The sequence below is a fragment of the Mya arenaria genome, chromosome 14 (assembly GCF_026914265.1).
Source record: "Mya arenaria isolate MELC-2E11 chromosome 14, ASM2691426v1".
Classification (NCBI taxonomy): domain Eukaryota; kingdom Metazoa; phylum Mollusca; class Bivalvia; order Myida; family Myidae; genus Mya; species Mya arenaria.
In genome coordinates, this window is record NC_069135.1 from 47,312,261 (window position 1) to 47,339,984 (window position 27,724).

At 34.2% G+C, this 27,724-nt stretch overlaps 1 protein-coding gene across 1 annotated transcript; it reads right to left on the reverse strand.

Annotated features, from left to right (window-relative positions):
• Nucleotides 1-451: 451 nt before the first annotated feature.
• On the reverse strand, nucleotides 452-3,019 carry LOC128216189 (sentrin-specific protease 1-like). The gene is made up of 5 exons (XM_052922762.1): nucleotides 2,901-3,019; nucleotides 2,377-2,517; nucleotides 1,636-1,784; nucleotides 1,007-1,124; nucleotides 452-736 (listed from the first exon to the last, which is right to left on the reverse strand). The coding sequence occupies exons 2-5, from the start codon at nucleotides 2,446-2,448 to the stop codon at nucleotides 452-454; spliced, it is 624 nt and encodes a 207-aa protein (XP_052778722.1). The 5' UTR covers nucleotides 2,449-2,517; nucleotides 2,901-3,019.
• Nucleotides 3,020-27,724: the final 24,705 nt, after the last annotated feature.

Here is a 27,724-nt window from a genome sequence, read left to right on the forward strand (position 1 = left end):
CATGTTAGCACTCTATACCCCCCACATAAGTGTCACTGTCACACATTTCCTACACATGTTGGCACTCTATACCCCCCCCCCCAAATAAGTGTCACTGTCACATATTTCCTACACATGCTAGTACTCTATAACCCCCCCCCCCTCCAAAATATCACTGTCACATAATTCCTCCACATGTTGGCACTCTATACCCTACATAAGTGTCACTGTCACATATTCCTACACATGTTGCCACTCTATACACCCCCATAAGTGTCACTGTCACACATTTCCTACACACGTTGGCACTCTATACCCCCCCCCCCCCAATAAGTGTCACTGTCACAAAATTCCTTCACATGTCAGCACTCCCTACCCCCCACCCCCATAAGTGTCACTGTTACACATTTTCTACACAATACAACACTCTTTATCCCCATCACTATCACAAATTTCTTGTCACTTTTTTATATTACCCATACTGCGCATCACAGACTTCACACTGGAATTGATTGTTGTTGGTGATTGTCACATCTGGCTTTGAGCAACATGTTCTGTGCCACCAGCGGTAACATACATCACACTGAACCCATTTTACTTTTCTACCTTTAGGGTCCTTGCACCAGAAAGAATCACACAGGTATGTGTTTCTTTGACCTTTAAATAGTAACCTGTCAGTGATGTAACGTCTGAACAATGGCACATGCACTTGGCGCAGGATCCATGATGCCTTTCCTTTGACAAGGCACTCAAGAGTCTGAAGGGGGGAAAATGATTCCATGAAATAAAAAAACATGTCATAATAAAATAAACAATACCATTTTAAGTATCTTTTATGTAGCATTTTAGGTTCTCAGCATCATCTATTGCAACAACCTAACCAGTGAAAGGCCTAATCACTGGAAATGATGCTATAGTCATGGCCAGTCAAAGTGCATTTAAGAAAAAAAATCTAAATTCAATTTTGGCAATCTTAATAGAAATAAATGCCATGGATATGTCACTGACAATTTATACATACACTTACCATCAAAACAAACAACCCACAACTCGAGCCATCAGTTTGTTGATTTGTTGTGGAAGAAACTGGTTCCCAATGCTGAAGGCCATCATTGACTATCTTCAACCTTTCACTCATAAAATTGCTGAAAATAAAATATTAACCGATTGTATAATCCCTTGAGCAATGGTTAATGTTCACTTGAGAATGTAAAATTCATTTGGTATTGAAGCATTCTGACCAGGACCTTCTCTGGTATAATAACATTCCTGACAGTTGGTAAATTATTGTACAATTGATGAATTCATGATCAGTAAATGATAAAATCATAAAATGAGTGTATATGAAATGTACATGGCTTACTTATAAAGAGCCAAAGATATCTTTGTTCATTAAAAGATACCTTGAAACCATGTAAATCATCTTCATCGAACTGAGTCAAATAATAAACTATTCCTTTCTTTACCGTGACTTAGTTTTTATTAATGCATTTCACACCTAACACTTTTCTGTGTATTGTAAAATCATGTCTAGTGCAACATATTAAAATGCACACTCAAATTCTGTAAGTATTTGCACAATAATGACAAGTGACTACAATGGTTTTAAAGGATTTAACTTTTTTGAAATCATCATAGTTGTGGTAATCAACTTACCAGAATCTGTCAATGAGAGGACGGTTGTCTGCACCAAGGGAGTCATAAACTGCCACAGTCAAATCTTTAGGCCGAGCCACAAGAACTACCCAGTGGTTGCCATTTTTGTTCCATGGAACTACCACAAAGTCAAACTGGGTAAAATCAACCTGAAACAGACAAACACATTCTATTACCCAAGCTGCATGCTGACTGGCTCGCTTCATATCATATGCCTTAAACTAATTGTATGTCATATTGAAGTAGAAATGTACACATCAAGACTAAAACTTGTTAAGAGAAAAAGGTGTGCTCCGGGAACATAAGAAACTTGAATCAATTCATTTTCCTTTCAAAGGGGCAAAAGTGTAAAACTTATTGTCATTTTAAACATGATTCCTTTTAAGCAATGTGTGTACCGACTTGCATGTTATGGCAAAGGATATTCAAAAGATCTTAGGTAAAGATAAGTTATTTAACTTAAAAAATTTAAAGGAACATTAATTCCCATTGAAATGCTTTGTTTCAATGCATACAAAGTTTAATTGAAATTTGACTCGTTCAGATCAGGTTTTTGCTGTTATGGAACCATCTTTGATACCACATGGTAGATTTGACGTTACATATGAATTTTCATGTGCAGCATGGTATAAACAAGTGACTGATAGATATAAATTGACTTTTCTCAAAGTTATATAAATTATATAAAAGTTGCTGGGAAGAGTCAAAGATATAAAAACTTATTTTAATGCAAATCTCTACCTTTGTATACATGTATCTATCATACATTCCAGCATCCCATAACACTGCTGTATACGAGGGGATCACAAACATCCTTTTCGCACTGGGTTCGGATGAGTCAGTTGCTTCTCTTGCTAGGAGCTTCGCGTAACTGTTGAGCACCTAAAGGGAAAAAATTGGTTGATATGACAAATTTAGCTAATGACTAATACTGGTGAGAAATTCTACTATATCTTATATCACAAAACAGTCATAAAAGCTCTCAGTAATTAAACTGCAAATTGAACAGAAAACAGTTTTCATAATAACTCATACCCATTCATTGTGAAAAGCAAATGAATACTCAATATGTTTTGAAAGCAGGGACATTGCAAACATCATATCAAAATGCAACTATTACATACAGCATTTATTCGTCATTTACTGTTGCGTCATTTACTGTTGCGCAATTTTTCAAGGGTTTCTCAAATGTCACATACAAATAAGAATACAAAAGTGTCATCTCTGACTGGTAATGTCAAAATTGACTATAGCAATTATCATACCTTGTCATTCAGCCATTCATTTCCTTCAAGTGTGTTCAGATCCTGTTGTTCCAAACCATCTCCTGCAACTGTCAATCGCTCCGATCCTGTCAATCCTTCAGGCTTTAGACACTCAGACAGGAATGCTGGGCGACTTTTCAGTGTCTCCAGAACATCAACAGGAGGTAGGTCCTCCATGTAGGCCTTGGCTAGGACAGTGAGCAGTAGTGTTCCAGGGTCCCCACTTTCTTTAACTCTGTGAACAGCGTCTTCCATATCAGGGAGCAGGTCACCATACATGGCTGTTACCTAGTGATAGACATGTTACATTTTCATTTAACTACTTCGGTTTAAACTAACCTAATTTCAGTCATTGTACATCTATAGCAGTCCTTAATGGGGCCTCACCACTTGAAAACTCCATAAAATTAAACACATGTGTAGTAATGCAACACTCAAGGTTTCATCATACAAACATAACATATAGCTATATATATATTGAGCTTAACATCAGAACAAAGATTGTAAATAATCCGAATGATTAAATAATTATTTTCATCAACCATCAGATAATGTATACCGGGGTACTTCTTCTGCTCAATGTTACTAACATATATCAATGTGTATATATTGTACATACCTCTTTTACAAAGGACAGAACTGGACAGGTTTCCACTTGTTTGCTAATCCTAAACATTCTGACAGGCGATTTAGATGTGTTGCATATAGCGGCGCATTCTTGGAGGAGACTATTTACATTGTTGTTTGCATCTAGATTGTCAATATACAAACGGATAGCGTTGTTAGGCATATCATGTTGTTCTAGATTGCTATTATTGTCATTTGTCTCGTCAAGCACTAGCTTTACATTGTTTACTGAAACAAGACTTTTGAGAATTTTACCATCCTTTTCTAACTTAACCCTGTGTCCAACTACTTCCAAAACAACATATGGCCCAGAATAGTTATAACCTAAGTCGGCTTTGCTTTTCCGTCCAGCTCGTGCACTGTTAAATTTTAACACTTTATCACCCACTTTAATATCTGTATATCTACGTTTCTTCTTTTCATGTGTATTTCTGAAGTCTCTTTGCTGTTTGAATTTGGCCTTTTCAGTGTTAATCTTAACCTTTTCGGTGGTTTCAGCCTGCTGACTTTCCCGTTCCTGTACACCTATGTTGATCAATTCTTCAGGGGGACACGTTGGGAAGATTTCCTGGAAAAAAACGAAATAAGTGAAGATATATACTTGTAGTGATAAGCACAGAAATTAGAATATGAACCAAAAACAGGGAACATGCACTACTGCTGGTTGCTAAGAAAGCATCTTTAACATCATTCTACCAAGTTTAAGGACTCTAGCTGCAATAGATCTGGAGTGGTGAGCTGCCCAACTTTAATAAATACTCTAAATATTGAGGGTCCATAGATCAACAGACCATTGCAAATCTACCCCTTGATTCTGATACTGCTTAGAAAAAAAACCTTTTTACCCAGAAACCAAATCATTTTTATAAGAGCTGTCACAAAGACAGCGCGCTCGCCTATTCCGCCCATTTTCAGTGTAAGGATTGACAAGTTTTGGCAAAACATGCATAGATCACTGTTGGATTAGATTTCAATGCAATACATGATGTGCTGAGATATTAACATAAATGTGGTTACATGCAAAATTTCTACCAGAACTTTAACTTAAAAACACTTACATCAGACCCAAAGTCTGCAGGCAGTTGACTTGGATACTGTGACTCTCTCCCGTACAACAGGAAGAAGGGGCTATATTTTGTGGAAGCCTGGGGTTTTGTCCGGAGGGAAAACAAGACCTGGTCTAAACGAGTGTCCCAATCCGTCTGGCCTCCGTTGACACACTTGCTCAATGCCCTAAAAATTTAAAGTTAACTTTTTTCTAGACTCTTTTCACAGAGATTTGTCACACACAGTGTCAGTATTTATTGCTTGTTTTGATATACTTTTTTATGTTGCAAAATTCAAGCCTATTGGTTGCAATGGACTTATCTTTCAAACTGATTCAACTAAAGTTACCATCTGCACTAAACAACATTCCTTCAAGCTTTCATGTTATATGCAATGCAATGTAATCCTTCAAGCTTTCATGTTATAAGCATCGCAAGGTAACCCTTCAAGCTTTCATGTTATAAGCATCGCAAGGTAACCCTTTAAGCTTTCATGTTATAAACAACGCAAGGGTACTCATCAAGCTTTCATGTTATAAGCAACACGAGGGTACTCTTTTAGCTTGCATGTGATAAGCAACGCAAGGTACTTATACCCTGCCTATTTGGTTTTATCATTGGCTAATACTCCCAGCATACTAGTTTCGGCTGAAACCAAACAACCAGGTGAACACCTCAATAGTGTTGCCCAAATATCTAATAATTCTTTGTCTACTAGAATTGAAGTAAGGATAGGAATATTTTCCTGGCACACTATGATTACCAAAATTCATTAAACAAGCATTCACACATGGCCGCAATTGCAAATCTTTATGTCAATGTCATGTGGGGCAGATTTTGTCCCTGTAAAACATGTACTTTGCATACCGTTTAATGGTCTGGTTTGTCCTTTCATCAAGCCCATTGGTCTGTGGATGGTAGGCAGCAGTAACCCTGTGACCAACGTCCCATTCAGCACAGAGATTTTTGTTAATCTAAATTTAAGAGAGAAGCTTTATTAACATGATGATGTTGAATTAACTTGATCAAGATTTCATTAAGAGATTATTTTTCACATTTCAATAATGATCCAAATTATATTAAATTTAAGGCAATTTGTTTCAAACTTATCAAGAACTTAATTAAGACAGTTTTTTTACTAAATTACTAATAAAACTAGTTTAATTTATATCTATTTATATTAAGCTGTCAAGAGCATTCAGTAGTTCTTATATATTTTATATTCTTACATCAATAATTTCACAACAGTTTCAAGTGCATATTCGGTATAACACGTTTTTGTTCCATCCCCATGTGATGGAAGATCTTTTTGTAAATGTCAGATTAACACTTAATAGCACAGCGAACAGTGATATCACAGCCTTAAGTCATTACCTCATTAATAAATTCTCTCCCTTGATCAGTGAGAATTGCATTCATTGCACCATGTCTGTAGAGCAGCTTTTTGATGCATGCAGAGACATGTTTGGCAGATTTTGTCTGGATTGGGAAGGCCTCTACCCACTTAGTATAGTAATCTGTTGCAGTTAAAATGTATCGAAACCCATTCTCGGTCTCTTGGAAAGGGCCCATGAGATCGCAACCCACCAGCTCAAATGGGTGTGTGACCTAGAGAAATAACCATTACTTCATTTTAGGGGATATAAGTATGATTACATCAGCTGATATATAGAATAATCCCATTTATTCATGTTTGCTCAGTAACTTGACATGATATAAGAGAGGATTTTGACATGGTAAGTAGCACATTGCTTATGGTCAATGAAAACTGACCAGAAAGGTGGGATACAGATCTCAAGTGCTTGAAAAGATTCCATGTTTTAGTGAACAATTGCCATAATGCAATGAGTATTCAACAAAAAATTTAGCATTAATGAAAAGGCATCAAAAACCTGGAAACTTATCAACATAACAGGCTAAATTGTATATGTGATGACTATACTTGGTCTCACTGAACCATGATGCTTCTTATTTTTTTACAGGCTATTGTACACAGGTTTATATGCCAAAAGATTTTTATACGAAGCTTCATTGCAAGCACTTACATGGATTTGCTGTAAGTCAGGCTTTTTAGCTGGTTTCATAGGGTCTGACATCTGACACTGAACACATAGTTTCACCTGTATGAACAATACAAAGATGTTACAAAAAATATAGAAATAAAATGTGTTCTTGTTTTAACTTAACTGAGCTGAGGTTCAAGTGAAATAATTTAAAAAAAAAAAGAACTATTGATAGAAAATACAGATTTATATCTTTTAAAAGACTTTGAATGAATATTCATGGTTTTCGTGCAATCAACATTTCCTTGGACTTTAATTTTTGATTTTTTGAAACATAAGCAGATGAAATGACATTTGGGTCATGAATTTGGGGATCGTCCATCTCTCAATGATCATATTTAATGTCCTATGAACAAAAACTGCTTTCACAATAGATCTTCCTAAACATATAAGCACAATATTGCACCAAAATGAAAGAGCTTGTTTAGTTTAATTTCCACAAATTTAAAATAACATTTTTTGGTGCAAAACTTTAAGAACACTATTGATTTACATCTTTGATTTTTTTAAGTAAAGGGTATGATTTGCTTCAAACCTAAATGATATTAGATCATTAGAACATTTTGACCAATGATGCAGTCAAACTGTTCTTTACTAGTACAAAATATATATCTATCTGATTGTGCTGTTACATACATATTTTCTAATGTCTTCAGTCATCCGCGGCCACCAGTAGCGCACTTTGATCGCACTGTTGGTTTTGTTGAAGCCACTATGACCACCAATGGCACTGCTATGGAACTCTCTCATGATAGCATCACTGGAACCATCTTTTACCACAGTAACACCATTCATGAGGCCAGGCACGGCCTTGTACAGAACATCATCTGGAAAGGAGATGTGCACGAATAAACAAGTGTTTCAAGATATTTGTAAATGCTGTGTTTGTTAACGGCCTCATAGGTGACAGAGACCACATTAGGGACATCAGAGTGGCCGTGATAATTGTAAGACTATCTGAAACTGGCATTGTGACCTAGAATTTAAGTATCTTATGTTCAACAAATACTAAAAGAGAGAATACCAAGGCATTTTCAGTAATTAAATCATGGAGAGTTGTTGAATATCACTCAACATTACCCTAGGAATTGGTGTTTAACAGAGACCACATTAGGGACATCAGAGTGGCCGTGATAATTGTAAGACTATCTGAAACTGGCATTGTGACATAGTGTTTATGTATCTTATGTTCAACAAATACTAAAAGAGAGAATACCAAGGCATTTTCAGTAATTAAATCATGGAGAGTTGTTAAATATCACTCAACATTACCACAGGAATTGGTGTTTAACAGAGACCACATTAGGGACATCAGAGTGGCCGTGATAATTGTAAGACTATCTGAAACTGGCATTGTGACCTAGTGTTGGTGTATCTAATGTTCAACAAATACTAAAAGATAGAATATCAAGGCATTTTAAGTAATAAAATCATGGAGAGTTGTTGAATAGCACTCAACATTACCCTAGGAATTGGTGTTTAACAGAGACCACATTAGGGATATCAGAGTGGCCTTGATAATTTTAAGACTATCAGAAACTGGCATTGTGACCTACTGTTGGTGTATCTCATGTTCAACAAATACTAATAGATAGAATATCAAGACATTTTCAGTAATAAAATCATGGAGAGTTGTTGAATATCACTCAACATTACCATAGGAATTGGTGTTTAACAGAGACCACATTAGGGACATCAGAGTGGCCGTGATAATTGTAAGACTATCTGAAACTGGCATTGTGACCTAGAATTTAAGTATCTTATGTTCAACAAATACTAAAAGAGAGAATACCAAGGCATTTTCAGTAATTAAATCATGGAGAGTTGTTGAATATCACTCAACATTACCATAGGAATTGGTGTTTAACAGAGACCACATTAGGGATATCAGAGTGGCCGTGATAATTGTAAGACTATCAGAAACTGGCATTGTGACCTAGTGTTGGTGTATCTAATGTTCAACAAATGCTAAAAGATAGAATATCAAGGCATTTTCAGTAATTAAATCATGGAGAGTTGTTGAATATCAATCAACATTACCCTAGGAATTGGTGTTTAATAGAGACCACATTAGGGACATCAGAGTGGCCGTGATAATTGTAAGACTATCTGAAACTGGCATTGTGACCTAGTGTTGGTGTATCTAATGTTCAACAAATACTAATAGATAGAATATCAAGACATTTTCAGTAATAAAATCATGGAGAGTTGTTGAATAGCACTCAACATTACCATAGGAATTGGTGTTTAACAGAGACCACATTAGGGACATCAGAGTGGCCGTGATAATTGTAAGACTATCTGAAACTGGCATTGTGACCTAGTGTTGGTGTATCTAATGTTCAACAAATACTAATAGATGGAATAACAAGGAATTTTCAGTAATTAAATCATGGAGAGTTGTTGAATATCACTCAACATTACCATAGGAATTGGTGTTTAACAGAGACCACATTAGGGACATCAGAGTGGCCGTGATAATTGTAAGACTATCTGAAACTGGCATTGTGACCTAGTGTTGGTGTATCTAATGTTCAACAAATACTAATAGATGGAATAACAAGGAATTTTCAGTAATTAAATCATGGAGAGTTGTTGAATATCACTCAATATTACCATAGGAATTGGTGTTTGAGACCACATTAGGTACATCAGAGTAGCCGTGATAATTGTAAGACTATCTGAAACTGGCATTGTGACATAGTGTTTATGTATCTTATGTTCAACAAATACTAATAGATGGAATAACAAGGAATTTTCAGTAATTAAATCATGGAGAGTTGTTGAATATCACTCAACATTACCCTAGGAATTGGTGTTTAACAGAGACCACATTAGGGACATCAGAGTGGCCGTGATAATTGTAAGACTATCTGAAACTGGCATTGTGACCTAGTGTTGGTGTATCTTATGTTCAACAAATACTAAAAGATAGAATATCAAGGCATTGTAAGTAATAAAATCATGGAGAGTTGTTGAATATCACTCAACATTACCCTAGGAATTGGTGTTTAACAGAGACCACATTAGGGATATCAGAGTGGCCGTGATAATTGTAAGACTATCTGAAACTGGCATTGTGACCTAGTGTTGGTGTATCTAATGTTCAACAAATACTAAAAGATAGAATATCAAGACATTTTCAGTTATAAAATCATGGAGAGTTGTTGAATAGCACTCAACATTACCCTAGGAATTGGTGTTTAACAGAAACCACATTAGGGATATCAGAGTGGCCGTGATAATTGTAAGACTATCTGAAACTGGCATTGTGACCTAGTGTTTATGTATCTCATGTTCAACAAATACTAAAAGAGAGAATATCAAGGCATTTTCAGTAATTAAATCATGGAGAGTTGTTGAATATCACTCAACATTACCATAGGAATTGGTGTTTAACAGAGACCACATTAGGGACATCAGAGTGGCCGTGATAATTGTAAGACTATCTGAAACTGGCGTTGTGACCTACTGTTGGTGTATCTGATGTTCAACAAATACTAATAGATGAAATAACAAGGAATTTTCAGTAATTAAATCATGGAGAGTTGTTGAATATCACTCAACATTACCACAGGAATTGGTGTAAAACAGAGACCACATTAGGGACATCAGAGTGGCCGTGATAATTGTAAGACGACCTGAAACTAGCATTGTGACCTAGTGTTGGTGTATCTAATGTTCAACAAATACTAAAAGATAGAATATCAAGGCATTGTCAGTAATTAAATCATGGAGAGTTGTTGAATATCACTCAACATTACCCTAGGAATTGGTGTTTAACAGAGACCAGATTAGGGACATCAGAGTGGCCGTGATAATTGTAAGACGACCTCAAACTAGCATTGTGTCCTAGTGTTGGTGTATCTAATGTTCAACAAATACTAAAGAGAATATCAAGGCATTTTCAGTAATTAAATCATGGAGAGTTGTTGAATATCACTCAACATTACCCTAGGAATTGGTGTTTAACAGAGACCACATTAGGGACATCAGAGTGGCCGTGATAATTGTAAGACTATCTGAAACTGGCATTGTGACATAGTGTTTATGTATCTTATGTTCAACAAATACTAATAGATGGAATAACAAGGAATTTTCAGTAATTAAATCATGGAGAGTTGTTGAATATCACTCAACATTACCATAGGAATTGGTGTTTAACAGAGACCACATTAGGGACATCAGAGTGGCCGTGATAATTGTAAGACTATCTGAAACTGGCATTGTGACCTAGTGTTGGTGTATCTCATGTTCAACAAATACTAAAAGATAGAATATCAAGGCATTTTAAGTAATAAAATCATGGAGAGTTGTTGAATAGCACTCAACATTACCCTAGGAATTGGTGTTTAACAGAGACCACATTAGGGATATCAGAGTGGCCGTGATAATTGTAAGACTATCAGTAACTGGCATTGTGACCTACTGTTGGTGTATCTCATGTTCAACAAATACTAATAGATAGAATATCAAGACATTTTCAGTAATAAAATCATGGAGAGTTGTTGAATAGCACTCAACATTACCATAGGAATTGGTGTTTAACAGAGACCACATTAGGGACATCAGAGTGGCCGTGATAATTGTAAGACTTTCTGAAACTGGCATTGTGACCTAGAATTTAAGTATCTTATGTTCAACAAATACTAATAGATAGAATATCAAGACATTTTCAGTAATAAAATTATGGAGAGTTGTTGAATAGCACTCAACATTACCATAGGAATTGATGTTTAACAGAGACCACGTTAGGGACATCAGAGTGGCCGTGATAATTGTAAGACTTTCTGAAACTGGCATTGTGACTTAGAATTTAAGTATCTTATGTTCAACAAATACTAAAAGAGAGAATACCAAGGCATTTTCAGTAATTAAATCATGGAGAGTTGTTAAATATCACTCAACATTACCATAGGAATTGGTGTTTAACAGAGACCACATTAGGGATATCAGATTGGCCGTGATAATTGTAAGACTATCAGAAAGCTGGCATTGTGACCTAGTGTTGGTGTATCTAATGTTCAACAAATACTAAAAGATAGAATATCAAGGCATTTTCAGTAATTAAATCATGGAGAGTTGTTGAATAGCACTCAACATTACCATAGGAATTGGTGTTTAACAGAGACCACATTAGGGACATCAGAGTGGCCGTGATAATTGTAAGACTATCTGAAACTGGCATTGTGACCTAGTGTTGGTGTATCTAATGTTCAACAAATACTAATAGATAGAATATCAAGACATTTTCAGTAATAAAATCATGGAGAGTTGTTGAATAGCACTCAACATTACCATAGGAATTGGTGTTTAACAGAGACCACATTAGGGACATCAGAGTGGCCGTGATAATTGTAAGACTTTCTGAAACTGGCATTGTGACCTAGTGTTGGTGTATCTAATGTTCAACAAATACTAATAGATGGAATAACAAGGAATTTTCAGTAATTAAATCATGGAGAGTTGTTGAATATCACTCAATATTACCATAGGAATTGGTGTTTGAGACCACATTAGGTACATCAGAGTGGCCGTGATAATTGTAAGACTATCTGAAACTGGCATTGTGACATAGTGTTTATGTATCTTATGTTCAACAAATACTAAAAGAGAGAATATCAAGGCATTTTCAGTAATTAAATCATGGAGAGTTGTTGAATATCACTCAACATTACCCTAGGAATTGGTGTTTAACAGAGACCACATTAGGGACATCAGAGTGGCCGTGATAATTGTAAGACTATCTGAAACTGGCATTGTGACCTAGTGTTGGTGTATCTTATGTTCAACAAATACTAAAAGATAGAATATCAAGGCATTTTAAGTAATAAAATCATGGAGAGTTGTTGAATATCACTCAACATTACCCTAGGAATTGGTGTTTAACAGAGACCACATTAGGGATATCAGAGTGGCCGTGATAATTGTAAGACTATCTGAAACTGGCATTGTGACCTAGTGTTGGTGTATCTAATGTTCAACAATTACTAAAAGATAGAATATCAAGACATTTTCAGTTATAAAATCATGGAGAGTTGTTGAATAGCACTCAACATTACCCTAGGAATTGGTGTTTAACAGAAACCACATTAGGGATATCAGAGTTGCCGTGATAATTGTAAGACTATCTGAAACTGGCATGGTGACCTAGTGTTTATGTATCTCAGGTTCAACAAATACTCAAGAGAGAATACCAAGGCATTTTCAGTAATTAAATCATGGAGAGTTGTTGAATATCACTCAACATTACCCTAGGAATTGGTGTTTAACAGAGATCACATTAGGGACATCAGAGTGGCCGTGATAATTGTAAGACTATCTGAAACTGGCAGTTGTGACCTACTGTTGGTGTATCTGATGTTCAACAAATACTAATAGATGAAATAACAAGGAATTTTCAGTAATTAAATCATGGAGAGTTGTTGAATATCACTCAACATTACCACAGGAATTGGTGTAAACAGAGACCACATTAGGGACATCAGAGTGGCCGTGATAATTGTAAGACGACCTGAAACTAGCATTGTGACCTAGTGTTGGTGTATCTAATGTTCAACAAATACTAAAAGATAGAATATCAAGGCATTGTCAGTAATTAAATCATGGAGAGTTGTTGAATATCACTCAACATTACCCTAGGAATTGGTGTTTAACAGAGACCACATTAGGGATATCAGAGTGGCCGTGATAATTGTAAGACTATCAGAAACTGGCATTGTGACCTAGTGTTGGTGTATCTAATGTTCAACAAATACTAAAAGATAGAATATCAAGGCATTTTCAGTAATTAAATCATGGAGAGTTGTTGAATATCACTCAACATTACCCTAGGAATTGGTGTTTAACAGAGACCACATTAGGGACATCAGAGTGGCCGTGATAATTGTAAGACTATCTGAAACTGGCATTGTGACCTAGTGTTGGTGTATCTAATGTTCAACAAATACTTATAGATGGAATAACAAGGAATTTTCAGTAATTAAATCATGGAGAGTTGTTGAATATCACTCAACATTACCACAGGAATTGGTGTTTAACAGAGACCACATTAGGGACATCAGAGTGGCCGTGATAATTGTAAGACTATCTGAAACTGGCATTGTGACCTAGTGTTGGTGTATCTCATGTTCAACAAATACTAATAGATGGAATACCAAGGCATTTTCAGTAATTAAATCATGGAGAGTTGTTGAATATCACTCAACATTACCACAGGAATTGGTGTAAAACAGAGACCACATTAGGGACATCAGAGTGGCCGTGATAATTGTAAGACAATCTGAAACTAGCATTGTGACCTAGTGTTGGTGTATCTAATGTTCAACAAATACTAAAAGATAGAATATCAAGGCATTGTCAGTAATTAAATCATGGAGAGTTGTTGAATATCACTCAACATTACCCTAGGAATTGGTGTTTAACAGAGACCACATTAGGGATATCAGAGTGGCCGTGATAATTGTAAGACTATCAGAAACTGGCATTGTGACCTAGTGTTGGTGTATCTAATGTTCAACAAATACTAAAAGATAGAATATCAAGGCATTGTAAGTAATTAAATCATGGAGAGTTGTTGAATAGCACTCAACATTACTCTAGGAATTGGTGTTTAACAGAGACCACATTAGGGACATCAGAGTGGCCGTGATAATCGTAAGACTATCTGAAACTGGCATTGTGACCTAGTGTTGGTGTATCTAATGTTCAACAAATACTTATAGATGGAATAACAAGGAATTTTCAGTAATTAAATCATGGAGAGTTGTTGAATATCACTCAACATTACCATAGGAATTGGTGTTTAACAGAGACCACATTAGGGACATCAGAGTGGCCGTGATAATTGTAAGACTATCTGAAACTGGCATTGTGACCTAGTGTTTATGTATCTAATGTTCAACAAATACTAATAGATGGAATACCAAGGCATTTTCAGTAATTAAATCATGGAGAGTTGTTAAATATCACTCAACATTACCACAGGAATTGGTGTTTAACAGAGACCACATTAGGGACATCAGAGTGGCCGTGATAATTGTAAGACGACCTGAAACTAGCATTGTGACCTAGTGTTGGTGTATCTAATGTTCAACAAATACTAAAAGATAGAATATCAAGGCATTGTCAGTAATTAAATCATGGAGAGTTGTTGAATATCACTCAACATTACCCTAGGAATTGGTGTTTAACAGAGACCACATTAGGGACATCAGAGTGGCCGTGATAATTGTAAGACTATCTGAAACTGGCATTGTGACCTAGTGTTGGTGTATCTAATGTTCAACAAATACTAAAAGATAGAATATCAAGGCATTTTCAGTAATTAAATCATGGAGAGTTGTTGAATAGCACTCAACATTACCCTAGGAATTGGTGTTTAACAGAGACCACATTAGGGACATCAGAGTGGCCGTGATAATTGTAAGACTATCTGAAACTGGCATTGTGACCTAGTGTTGGTGTATCTAATGTTCAACAAATACTTATAGATGGAATAACAAGGAATTTTCAGTAATTAAATCATGGAGAGTTGTTGAATATCACTCAACATTACCATAGGAATTGGTGTTTAACAGAGACCACATTAGGGACATCAGAGTGGCCGTGATAATTGTAAGACTATCTGAAACTGGCATTGTGACCTAGTGTTGGTGTATCTAATGTTCAACAAATACTAATAGATGGAATAACAAGGCATTTTCAGTAATTAAATCATGGAGAGTTGTTGAATAATACTCAACATTACCCTAGGAATTGGTGTTTGAGACCACATTAGGTACATCAGAGTGGCCGTGATAATTGTAAGACTATCTGAAACTGGCATTGTGACCTAGTGTTGGTGTATCTAATGTTCAACAAATACTAATAGATGGAATAACAAGGCATTTTCAGTAATTAAATCATGGAGAGTTGTTGAATAATACTCAACATTACCCTAGGAATTGGTGTTTGAGACCACATTAGGTACATCAGAGTGGCCGTGATAATTGTAAGACTATCTGAAACTAGCATTGTGACCTAGTGTTGGTGTATCTAATGTTCAACAAATACTAATAGATGGAATAACAAGGCATTTTCAGTAATTAAATCATGGAGAGTTGTTGAATAATACTCAACATTACCCTAGGAATTGGTGTTTGAGACCACATTAGGTACATCAGAGTGGCCGTGATAATTGTAAGACTATCTGAAACAGGCATTGTGACCTAGTGTTGGTGTATCTTATGTTCAACAAATACTAAAAGAGAGAATATCAAGGCATTTTAAGTAATAAAATCATGGAGAGTTGTTGAATAGCACTCAACATTACCACAGGAATTGGTGTTTAACAGAGACCACATTAGGGACATCAGAGTGGCCGTGATAATTGTAAGACTATCTGAAACTGGCATTGTGACCTAGTGTTGGTGTATCTTATGTTCAACAAATACTAAAAGATAGAATATCAAGACATTTTCAGTTATAAAATCATGGAGAGTTGTTGAATAGCACTCAACATTACCCTAGGAATTGGTGTTTAACAGAAACCACATTAGGGATATCAGAGTTGCCGTGATAATTGTAAGACTATCTGAAACTGGCATGGTGACCTAGTGTTTATGTATCTCATGTTCAACAAATACTAATAGATAGAATATCAAGGCATTGTCAGTAATTAAATCATGGAGAGTTGTTGAATATCACTCAACATTACCCTAGGAATTGGTGTTTAACAGAGACCACATTAGGGACATCAGAGTGGCCGTGATAATTGTAAGACTATCTGAAACTGGCATTGTGACCTAGTGTTTATGTATCTCATGTTCAACAAATACTAATAGATAGAATATCAAGGCATTGTCAGTAATTAAATCATGGAGAGTTGTTGAATATCACTCAACATTACCCTAGGAATTGGTGTTTAACAGAGACCACATTAGGGACATCAGAGTGGCCGTGATAATTGTAAGACTATCTGAAACTGGCATGGTGACCTAGTGTTTATGTATCTCATGTTCAACAAATACTAATAGATAGAAAGTAAAACTTAACATGTGTTACTGAACGGAAATGTTCGTAACGACGATGTGACTATGTGCTATGAAATCAATTATAATTGTTTACTTGAACAGTTTGCCTTTATTAACAATTACAGACAATTACAATGTTTGAGCAATACTCTAAGGAACACTGCATATAGTAGGGATGGCAACGAGTACCCGAGTACTCGATCGAACGTAGTGATTTGGTACTCGAGTACTCGGAAAAAAATCAATAAATCTATAAAAATCACCAAATACACGATTTAAAGACAAAATATCCGATCTGGTTAGTTGCCAAGAGGACAATTTACGGTCCCTCTAAACCCCGCTGTATACACAATTGACCTCAATCAATTAGTTGACAGTTGTTGTGATAGTTGCAAACTGTCAACAAAGGACCCCTATTTCAAATTAGCACTGATGTTAATTAGCGAAGTTTTGATAGCGGTACTTTAACCTACACTATTCTATTGTATCTCAATTAGAGACCGTTACGAGAATTGATTTCTTAATGGGCGTATTTTAACTATTTTTGCAATGATTATCACAATTGATTGGTTGATATTAAATCAAGAATTATGAATATTAATGAGGTAAACAACATTTACACAGTACGAAAAACTATCATTTAAAAAAATGTAGAGTAAACAACTCAACAACTGAACTTCGTATTGAATTTAGTTCACTATTTTTATGTATGCCATTTATTTTCGTTCATTGTAATTCTGATTGTTGTTTATTTCTGCAGTGCATACTTGTATAAAATGAAACGAATAAGACAAATTTAAAGCCTGAAACAACATTTGTTTTCTTTTTATATCCTTTTTTGTTAAAATAGTAAAAATATGTAATGAAAGTTTACTTTAAAGGTGAAAATGACCAATGATACGACCAACGCACAATATACGTCATTAACGATACATGTATACACAATCTTGTCTTTGCGAACACATATATTCAATTTTTCCGAGTAATCGAGTACTCGATCGAACGATCGTCCGAGTACTCGAGTATTAATTTTACTACTCGTTGCCATCCCTAGTATATAGTGTTGGTTTGCATGAATTACATATTGCATATGACCATGGAAACGGTAACGGACATATCAATGTATAGTTGGAACCATATTATGTCATATATGACGTATTTAATTTAAATAAGTTATCAGTTAAGTTAGTTTAATGTTGTTTTTCTGGTAGGGACCGTAAGCTGTTTTAATATATCCTCTCATGTTTGAATAGTCTTCAATATATACAGAAATAGGGACTGTTATAGAAGATAGAAGCATTTATGTTGGATGTTCGAATTTGCAAAAGTATATCAACTGATAAAGTAATTCAAAATCATGGTATTATAAAGCTTTGTGAACTAACCAAATGTGTTTAAATATGTTGTTTTCCCGATGCATAAGTGTTGTTTAATTGTTTTCCGCAATGTTCAATTAACACATTTTACGAAATGTTCGTTACTTTTTGCCTTATGTTAAAAAGCTTTATAAACCAAACGTTGAACCATTGGTTTCACAGTTACATGCCAACCACTCATTTATATTACATTTGTATTTTTTCTCGCGAATGTAGTGAGGTATATAGAGTTCAAGTTTGGAACTTTCAACATTTAGATAATTAAAATCCTTTTCACATTTTACAACTGAAACGGCGTTGTATTTAGCTGCAAGTTTGAGGCTTCCAATTTATGAAAATAATGCGTTATTTCAATTACTTTTTATGTCAAACATACGCTCAAGGCATTATCTGCTTAAAGACTATGTTTTAGCTTGTATTTAACCGTAACAAATCAAATTTAAACATATTTTTAAAAAAGAGAGTGTCATGTAACGAACATTCTATAATGAAATATTGATTATCATGGTCACTTGTTTCCGATCCTTAAATTGATGTAACACAATGTTGTCTTGATGTGTTTATTGTTATTTTCTTGTTGACAAAGGTTCAAAGTTATAAATTCTTGATATAATAAAATTATAAGAACATATTTGAAATTTAGTTATTTGCCCCACTGATTTGCACCTGCTTCTTGAGAATTACTGATTATTTGTTTACAAACTGCATATTTTCAAAATAAACCTGTATTAAAAGATGTACATGGTTTCGGGCTGGAAGCCACAACAGCTTGGACACAAGCGACATTCATTTGCTTGTTGTAGGTCTCGTTGAACGCCATACTGTTGTGAATCATTATCAACCATATGCACAACACCTACACATTTGTGCCTACCAACTCTTTCTCTTGGCTAAAACGGATATTAGTGCAGAATGTATAATTAATACATGTGCATTTGTATTTTACAGTTGTAGTTTCTGTTGGTTGATAATCAGAAGTCTAATTTCTTTCAGGCAGGAAAAGGACTGAATATTACTATTATATGAAGAATTCCAGCCTGCATTAAATACTTTGTTGGATCATTGAGACAGATTTGACATCCATGTCTATCCACATCTGATAGAGATGATGTGAGTATTTCATATAAAACATATTTGAGTTGGTGTTTGCTGTTTTATAAACTCACTGTTTTCAATAATCCAGTGGTTGTGGTGGTGGTGATGGTGGTGGTGATGATGAATTTTATTGATAAATTTAGTAATTTTCTTTATATTATATACATGTATGTATCAGCTTATTGTTGTTGTTTTTAAATAATGTTGAGAAATATTAAACTGTTTATATTTTATTTTGTATATGTATGGCAGTATTATTATCTATACAAATTAGTTAGAAAGTACTTTTTTTTTCTTTTACAGCACTAAACATTCTAGATGGGTAAAGACCTGTTAAATCAGCATTGACTCATCATTGAGTAATTTTCATCTGTGCAGACACTACAAGTACAAACGCATGGGAACAAACCAAACTTCAAATGTTGAAGAGTGAAGAAATATTGTGAAAAGTTCTAAATGTTAGAATACCATTGACTAAATAAAACAAATAGACATCGATTACCAACAGAGACTGTTTACATGTTATAATATTAAAAAGACATTAGTTGAGAACTTTCACTCTGACATTTTTGGAGGGGCATTACCGCCTACTTAGTGTTTTTGTTTCTTTACATATTTTAATTTAAAATTACATTCATTGTTTTTAAATCTGAATTCTGAGTTAGTATCATAAGTAAAATTCATTTATTTGAATGATTACATTTTATGAATAAGTCCAATTGAGCTTTGTACAAGAAAAAGGTTGATTTTTAAGCATTTTATTAGTTATAAAAATGTATAGTTACATGACATTATGTATATTTTCTTCAAAACTGAACGTTAAACTATCATAAATTGTCTTTTGAATTGTTCATTAGACATCATAGAAAATATTTAAATGATTTCAGCAGGTTGTCTTATTATTAACTATTTTTTATGAATTTATAAAACTGCTATATATTTTCCAACATCGAAATACTGCTCTGTTCCGAAGACTCACAAGATCAATCAAAATGATTTTTTTCCATGTGTATCAATAATATGTTCGGTTGAACGTAATTTTTCTGTTAACTGAAGTTTATTTTACCAGAAACTGTTGTGTTTATTTCATAATCTCTGATAATGTGAAAAAAATCAAATAAAGACAAAATATTTTTAATTAACAGTAAAAAATCTTTAAAATTTGGATAAAAGTCCCATAGTGTACCATGATAATAACTATGTTGTCCGTAAAAGCTTTATAAAAGTGTGTATTACTTATACCTTAATTCAGTTCAAATAATTATACCTTTAAGGATTTGTGTTTTCATAATATAGATTTCCTGTTATATTGAGCTTTGTCAATTTGTGTTGATGTTTTGTTTTATGTACAATTACTACTTCTATTTCCTAACTTTTGTCTCATTTGTCAAATTGAATTGTTACATATTTAAGTGAAAAAACACACACACTATTTTTAAAGATGCACTCTTACTCCCCAATAAGACTTATGATAATTAATATTATTGTTTTCATTTTTCAAAATGGGTTGATAGATGTCAACAACAATGTTTCTAATGAAGGATCTTGAGTTCAATTTGCTAATAAGAATGAACTTAAAACATGGTATTTCTGCCTTGTGATACTATAGTAGACCACAGTAAATCTTTTAGCAATCACCAATTGATCATTTAATATTTGTCATGCATTCTGCTATTATAAACAGGGTGACAAGCTTGTTATCAGTAAACGATATTTCAGTAAATGCATTATTTAGTAAGTAGTTATTGTTTTGTTCATTCAATTTGATGTGTGTTATTCTTTATTGTCTTCAGTTTCTTATACATATAAGGATTTTTATAATTGCTTTTCTGGTATATATTGCAATGTAATTTAATGCAAATGAAAACACACTTTAAACTGGACACATTTGATACTAATGATATAAATGATTATTGTTTACATGTACTCTGATTTGTTATGAAGATTTTCATAAAGGGGGGTTCTTCATGTTATTATACATTTTGGACTTGATTTAGTATTGCTTTTCTGGTATATATTCATTTAATGCACAAATAAATTATTTTAAATGTTCAGTATCACTGTCACACATTGTTTACTATTATTTTTTTGCATATTTGGCCTATTTATGCTTATATGTGCATTGCTGTATTTCAAAACCTTTGTGAAAAATAGAAACAGTATTATTTCCTTCATACATAGTCTGATACATATTCAGTTTGAATGCGTTATTTTTATCATCTTTGAAAAAAATGCCATTGTCCAATAAGACACATGCTGTTTTGTGTTAATATCAACTAAAACATCCATTTTCTACTCTTCTTTACTATGTAAATGAAGAAGTTAACATTAGTATTATTAAACAGCTAAAAACAAGGCATGTTATGTTATAAATGCATTTCATCTAGTAAACAATGTTCACTTTTTATATAACAGTTTAATATTTATGTTCTATTTATGTTTGCAACTTTACAGTTCAATAATTATGTTCTATTTATGTTTGCAACTTTCGGACGAAATGATAATGTTTATTAAAGTACTACACAAATTGTTAAATTGTTATTTCATATCACTTCTTCATGGTGAATGAGGTAACTTATTCTTCCCTACAAGTTGTCATTCCAGCATGGTGACGTTGCCCCCTCCCCCTATATGATTAGAACTGCAGTGTACATGAACAATAACTCTATTTCAGCGTATTGCAAGAGTTATTCCCTTTATATCTTTTCCTGTCTGAGCATAACTAGAAAACTACTTTTTTTGGAATTTCATTAAACATCATTCAATGGTATTTAGCACAACGAGGGGAAGTGCAGTGCACAATGACTATAGCTGTTTTTAAGCTAATTACATAATTATTGCCCTTTGCCGCTTTTTCTTGACCAGAGCATTACTTTAAAACTACTTATGGTATTGAAATAAAACTTGGTATATGGGTATGTGGCAATGACAAAAAGTACAGTGCACAAGCACCCTAATTCTGTCGTGTTCATTAATGTACCCCACCCCTAATGAAATGTTCAACTTGAAAATCTTCAATTTCAATGCTTTTGCCTATGTTGTCATGCAGAAAACTACAAACATTTTGAGAATTTCATAGATGCGGTTCAATGCACCATAATATGCTTGCTGGCCTTGACATTCCTTGTTTTTCAACATATAACAAGTGCATAAACTATTAAACGGCGCCCTTTGATGCTTTGCATCAATGGTCTTTCTTGTTTATTTACTTGTATACTCTATATCCAGTTAAATACAGCCATCACACATTTTTTCTCTCCTAAATACACATGGGGATATCAATATAACATTGGTCTATTTCTATTGGTCAAAAAAATATCACGACTCCAATATTTATGAAACACCGCTGTTGGTCAAGGACAGGTCACGCGGTGACACCACATTTTTCCATTTTCCAAATTTAAATTACACCAAAATGGCGGATTTGATGAATATTTCAATGACTAAATAAAACATTTAAACAGGGTAACAGGTTGTAAACGTTATACTTACATTACGGGGTTAGTAGGTGACATAGTATTGGAAATATGGGGGGCAAGAATCCATATTTAGGTTCGAGCTTCACTCCACCGCAATATGGTTTCCTTTACATTGAATATCCCATATCGCGGGCTACCTACTGACCATGGAACTTATAGTATCCTTCCACATGTTTTTAAACAAATTCATAGACAATAATGTTTTTTTTTTCAAATGACAATTTGTCATTTTGTATTCATTGTGATGAAAAAATGTCAATTTAAATTTCCAATCAATTCTTAAGAGGAAAATGTGATATTTATCTTATCTCCTGATAAAAACTTTCAATCACGTTGGGTACTGAATGGGGTATTATATTGGTTAAAATAGGAAAAGATGTCATGAACACATAGTAATCTATGACTTCATCTTACCGGTGACCATTATGATGTCACAATTAAAAAGAGTTTAGTTTTTTGTTGTTATTCCTTTCTGCTGTACTTGATATCACCTTTATATGTATTCTTCTTACAAACAGTGTGAGAATGATCGCATGATTCTTTGGTTTGAAATTGTTCCTAATACAATTTTTTGCAATGCATGCTTGTAGTGCAGAGAATAGCATCGCTTTAATGGTACATGTATTTATCCTGTTTTTAGCTTGACTATTCGAAGAATATGGAGAGCTATACTACTCACCCAAGCGTCGGCGTCACACCTTGGTTAAGGTTTTGCATGTAAGCACCTTTAAGTCATTATCTCAGCAAATACATCATGTATTGCATTGAAACTTTAGATATGTATTCCCAACTATCTTACCTACTAAATTAATGAAGTTAGATAACACTTATTTGAATTTAATGCAAAAAATGGGCCTTTATTATTTGACTTTGAAATTCTGGTTAAGGTTTTGCGTGTAAGCACACATAGGTTGATATCTCAGCAACTACTTGATGTATTGCATTAAGATTTTATACAATACTCAACCATCCAACCTTCCTAATTAACCAAGTTAGATCACTCTAGTTTGCATTTAATGTAACTTTTATAACAAATATCAATATTGTACTTGGATAACCTTGTTCTCGGATGACCCTGACTGGGACCTTTTTGACTTAATTATTTTTTAGAGCTATAGCATTTTAGACAGTTTTGAAAACAATATTTAATGTTGTCTTTTGATGACCTAGATTGTGGCCTTTTGACACACATTAAAATTTGAAGCTTCAGCCATGAAATTAAGACCATTGATTCGAAATCAAAAATCAAAATTGTGCTTTGATAACGTTTATTCTTTCGACATACTTTCCTATTTTTAAGCTACTTCAATGAAAGTTTTTTAGTACAGTTTTCAAAACAAAAAGCAATGTTGTGCTTTGATGACATAGAATATGATTTTTGACATACATTCTATTTTTGAAGCAACAGCAAAGAAATTTAGACCATGTGTATAACTTTTAAAACAAATATCAATATTGTACTTGGATAACCTTGATAATTACCGTTTGACCATCTTTTCTATTCTAAGGTACTGCAACGAAAGTACAGTAAATTTTGCAAAACAATTATCAATGTTGTCCTCAGATCTTCTTTACTGTGACCTTTTGACCCTCTTTCATAAAATTTACTGCTTTAAGAATAATTATAAATGTTGTGTTTGGCTAACCATGATTGTGACATTTTCACTTACTTTTTATTTTTATTTTTTGTGGCCTCTGCAATAAAATGTTGCTATGCTTGGAAAACAATTCATCATTGTTGTTCTCGGGTTACTTTAAAGGGACTGTACACCAGATTGGCACCAAATTTGTTTTCCTGTAACGCAACTCAGGACAATTATTTAATAGAATGTGTTAAGCTTTGAATCATAATTATAGAGAAAGGACCAAAATGTAAAAAAATAGCAGTCCAGTGTTGTATCCACTGTGCTACAAAGGCTTACTCCAAACGGGTGGTATATTTAAGCTATATACCTTCGTAGACATACTCAGTAATATTTTTAATGGAAAAATACAAAATCACTGCTTAGCTAAAATAAATTGTAAACTATGTGGTACTTCAGTTAGTAATATTCAATGCATTGTACACATTAATACCAAGTTTATGTCAGTTTTCGACAATTGTTTTTCTTGCAAATTGATCATCTTGTGCACAGTTGCTTCAGCTAAGGCCTACGTTTTTAATTTTGAGTACAACATTGAACTTTGGACCATGTATACTGTTTTAAAAAACATCTGTTAATGTTATGCTTCAGTTATCTTGATTGTGTCCTTTAGGCGTATTTGTTATGCAACTGGAATGAAATTTTGACTATGAAGTAGTTCTGCAAACAAACATTTACGATGATATTGCCAGGTGACCTTTTCATCAACTTTTCAAAGCTACAGCATTAAGATGAATAATTATGTTTGGAAAATAAATATCAAGCTTAGATATTTGGTTTGACGCATTGTCTAATTGTCCTCACCTAAGAGTGTTCAAATTATGCTTCTATATTCAAGATTAGGTTCCGATGATTTTCTGTGTTTATAAGAGGAAGAACTTAGTTCTATACTTGCAGCAGACCGAACAATGTCACCGTCCATCAGCACTTTCAGTGCTTTGATTTGGACGGTGCCCGCTCAGGGCAGCGTTCATAGTCAGTGTGGACATACCACGTGGCTTGTGACGTCACATTTAGTTATAACGTGAAGTAAAATACCGCTCGACTCAAAAAGGATTATCGCTGTAAGTGTGTTATTTTTATATCAATTTTTATAAAACCTAGCGGATGCTAAGCGGAAAAATGTACACTACACTCGGTTACTAAGCGACATGTTGAGTAATTTATAGATTTTTCAAAAATCGTGGGCAAATGCTGAAAATGGACAAAATATTGTTTGTTATGACGAGAAGCAAATCATGTTTCTGGTCCAAAAGGTTGTTTATATATATATTCACCATGTTTGCCTTAAAACGAAAGTCTCGGAATGCATATTCTATCCTCAGGATTATACATACCTACAAATAAGTCATACAGTTTATATAAATACCAAATGTTTGTATTGTGTTATGACGAAAAGCAAAACCTATTTGGTTATGACGAAACGCAGTTTTTTAGGAACAATTGCCGACCTCTCTCCGTCTTGCAATGAGCCCACTTTGAACCTGTTTTGCAATGAGCATTGGTTATGTTTTACAGCAATTAAAAGACATATACATATATGACAACTACATGTCACTGCTAAGTATGTCACTGAATTTTTTGATCAGAAAACTTCATGATTCCAACAACACCTTGCGTGTTCTTCATAAGCTTGTCTGGTATTTTTTGACAAAAATGGAGTTTATGTGTCGTCGGTAGGTTAGAAGTGCACCTACATGTAGTTCACATTAATTTTGTTTCAATAAAAAACCTTAAAACAATTGAATGTTACTTAAACAAACGTTCTCAATATGCATTTAATCAAGTTTGATAATGAAAAAAATGGCAACGTGAAGCAAAACCATGTTTATCGGCACAATAAAGAGAGTCAATGATTTAATCAAACAAAATGTTTTCTTTTTTCAGAATGATGCGACCTCAGTACTGATTCAGGTACCAACGTTGCCTGGTAGGTGGACTTTTACTTAACATTTTGAAAAATGTGTGCGTCCAGTATGTGGCAAAAACATATTCTTCGATCGACATCTTAGTCAGGTATCATAACTTTAAAGATAAAAAAGTTATTGAAAAGATTGTGGCTTAGGATGCAATGTTTACAAATAAGCGTGTTTTCCACAATTTTTCGTATTTTCTTGGCAGATATGGCATATCGATGCATGTTGAAACTGTGCTTGCATGTATATATTCCTATTTTCAAAACTTCATGGTTATTGCTCGACTGTACACTTTCCTGGCCGATTTTTTTTGTTCCTTAACCCCCCATTTTGATTATTGCAAGCACATTATCCACATTTTGGTGAAATGTAAACAAACTTCTGCACAATTGTTTAGCCTTGAGAGAAAACGTTTTTAGTTCTGAGAATCGCTAATGATCACGAGTCTTTCAGTTTGGTATGTGATGTGTATCATAATTTGAAGTCAACGACTTTTTCACTTCAGGAACTTCACCATGGTCCGATTTAGAAGGCAAACGATCCTCACGTTATACAGAAAATCACACAAGACCGCAGTGGCAAACACATCCGTCAATACAAGAACATAAAATGCTAGCCTGTCGCCGATGAAAAAAAAACTCGCTTCTGAGATTACAACTCCCAAAGTAGTTAGATTCTCAGTGTACAAAAAGAGATGTTTAATGTCTTTAACTCGTAACAGAACACCCAAAAAGCACACGATTAGCCCTCAAAATACAACATAAACATATATATGCGCGTTTAACGCGCCTGATAAAATATGGAAAGTATTCAATCAATGAAGTCAATTTCCTGCAAGATATTTGAAGACACATTAAAATGATATGATTCGGAAAACCGCCATGCATTATTCTGAGGAGACGAAAGATTTCTATCGGACTTGTTTGGCATGTTCATTCCCTGCTTTGCATCCCTTGTTTATTGCACTGGGTCACAGAAGGGGACAATTTCCTGTGTATTTGTTTATTGACACAGAGGCATTTAGAGCTGACAGTTTTAGCGTAGATAGTCTCATTGTCTCACTAATACATAATCAATTCTTGTATAATTTGTATATCCAATGTATTTATTAATTTGACCGATGGGATATAAATAATAAACAAACAAGAGTAATACGTGTTTTAATAGTTATATCAAGCCCTGTGCATGATATTTATGATACTGATCTATTTATGCAATTAGAGCAAGATATCACACATTTCTCTCAACTTGGTAGGGTTTTCATTACTGGCGATACAAATAGTAGAGTTGGTCAAAAAAGAGATTACATAGAGCTTGATCGTAGTATTGACCACGATGACGTAATTCAGATAGATTTTCCCACGCCTAGGCGATCACGTGATTTTACATCGAATCGTTTTGGAGATTGCATGCTTGTTGATCTTTGTAAGGCTACAAATACACGTATTGTAAATGGTCGTCTATTCAATGACCCCGGGAATTTCACGTGCGTCACACATAACGGACAAAGTTTAGTGGATTATTTACTCACGTCATTAGATAATTTTCATTTATTGGCCGGTTTTG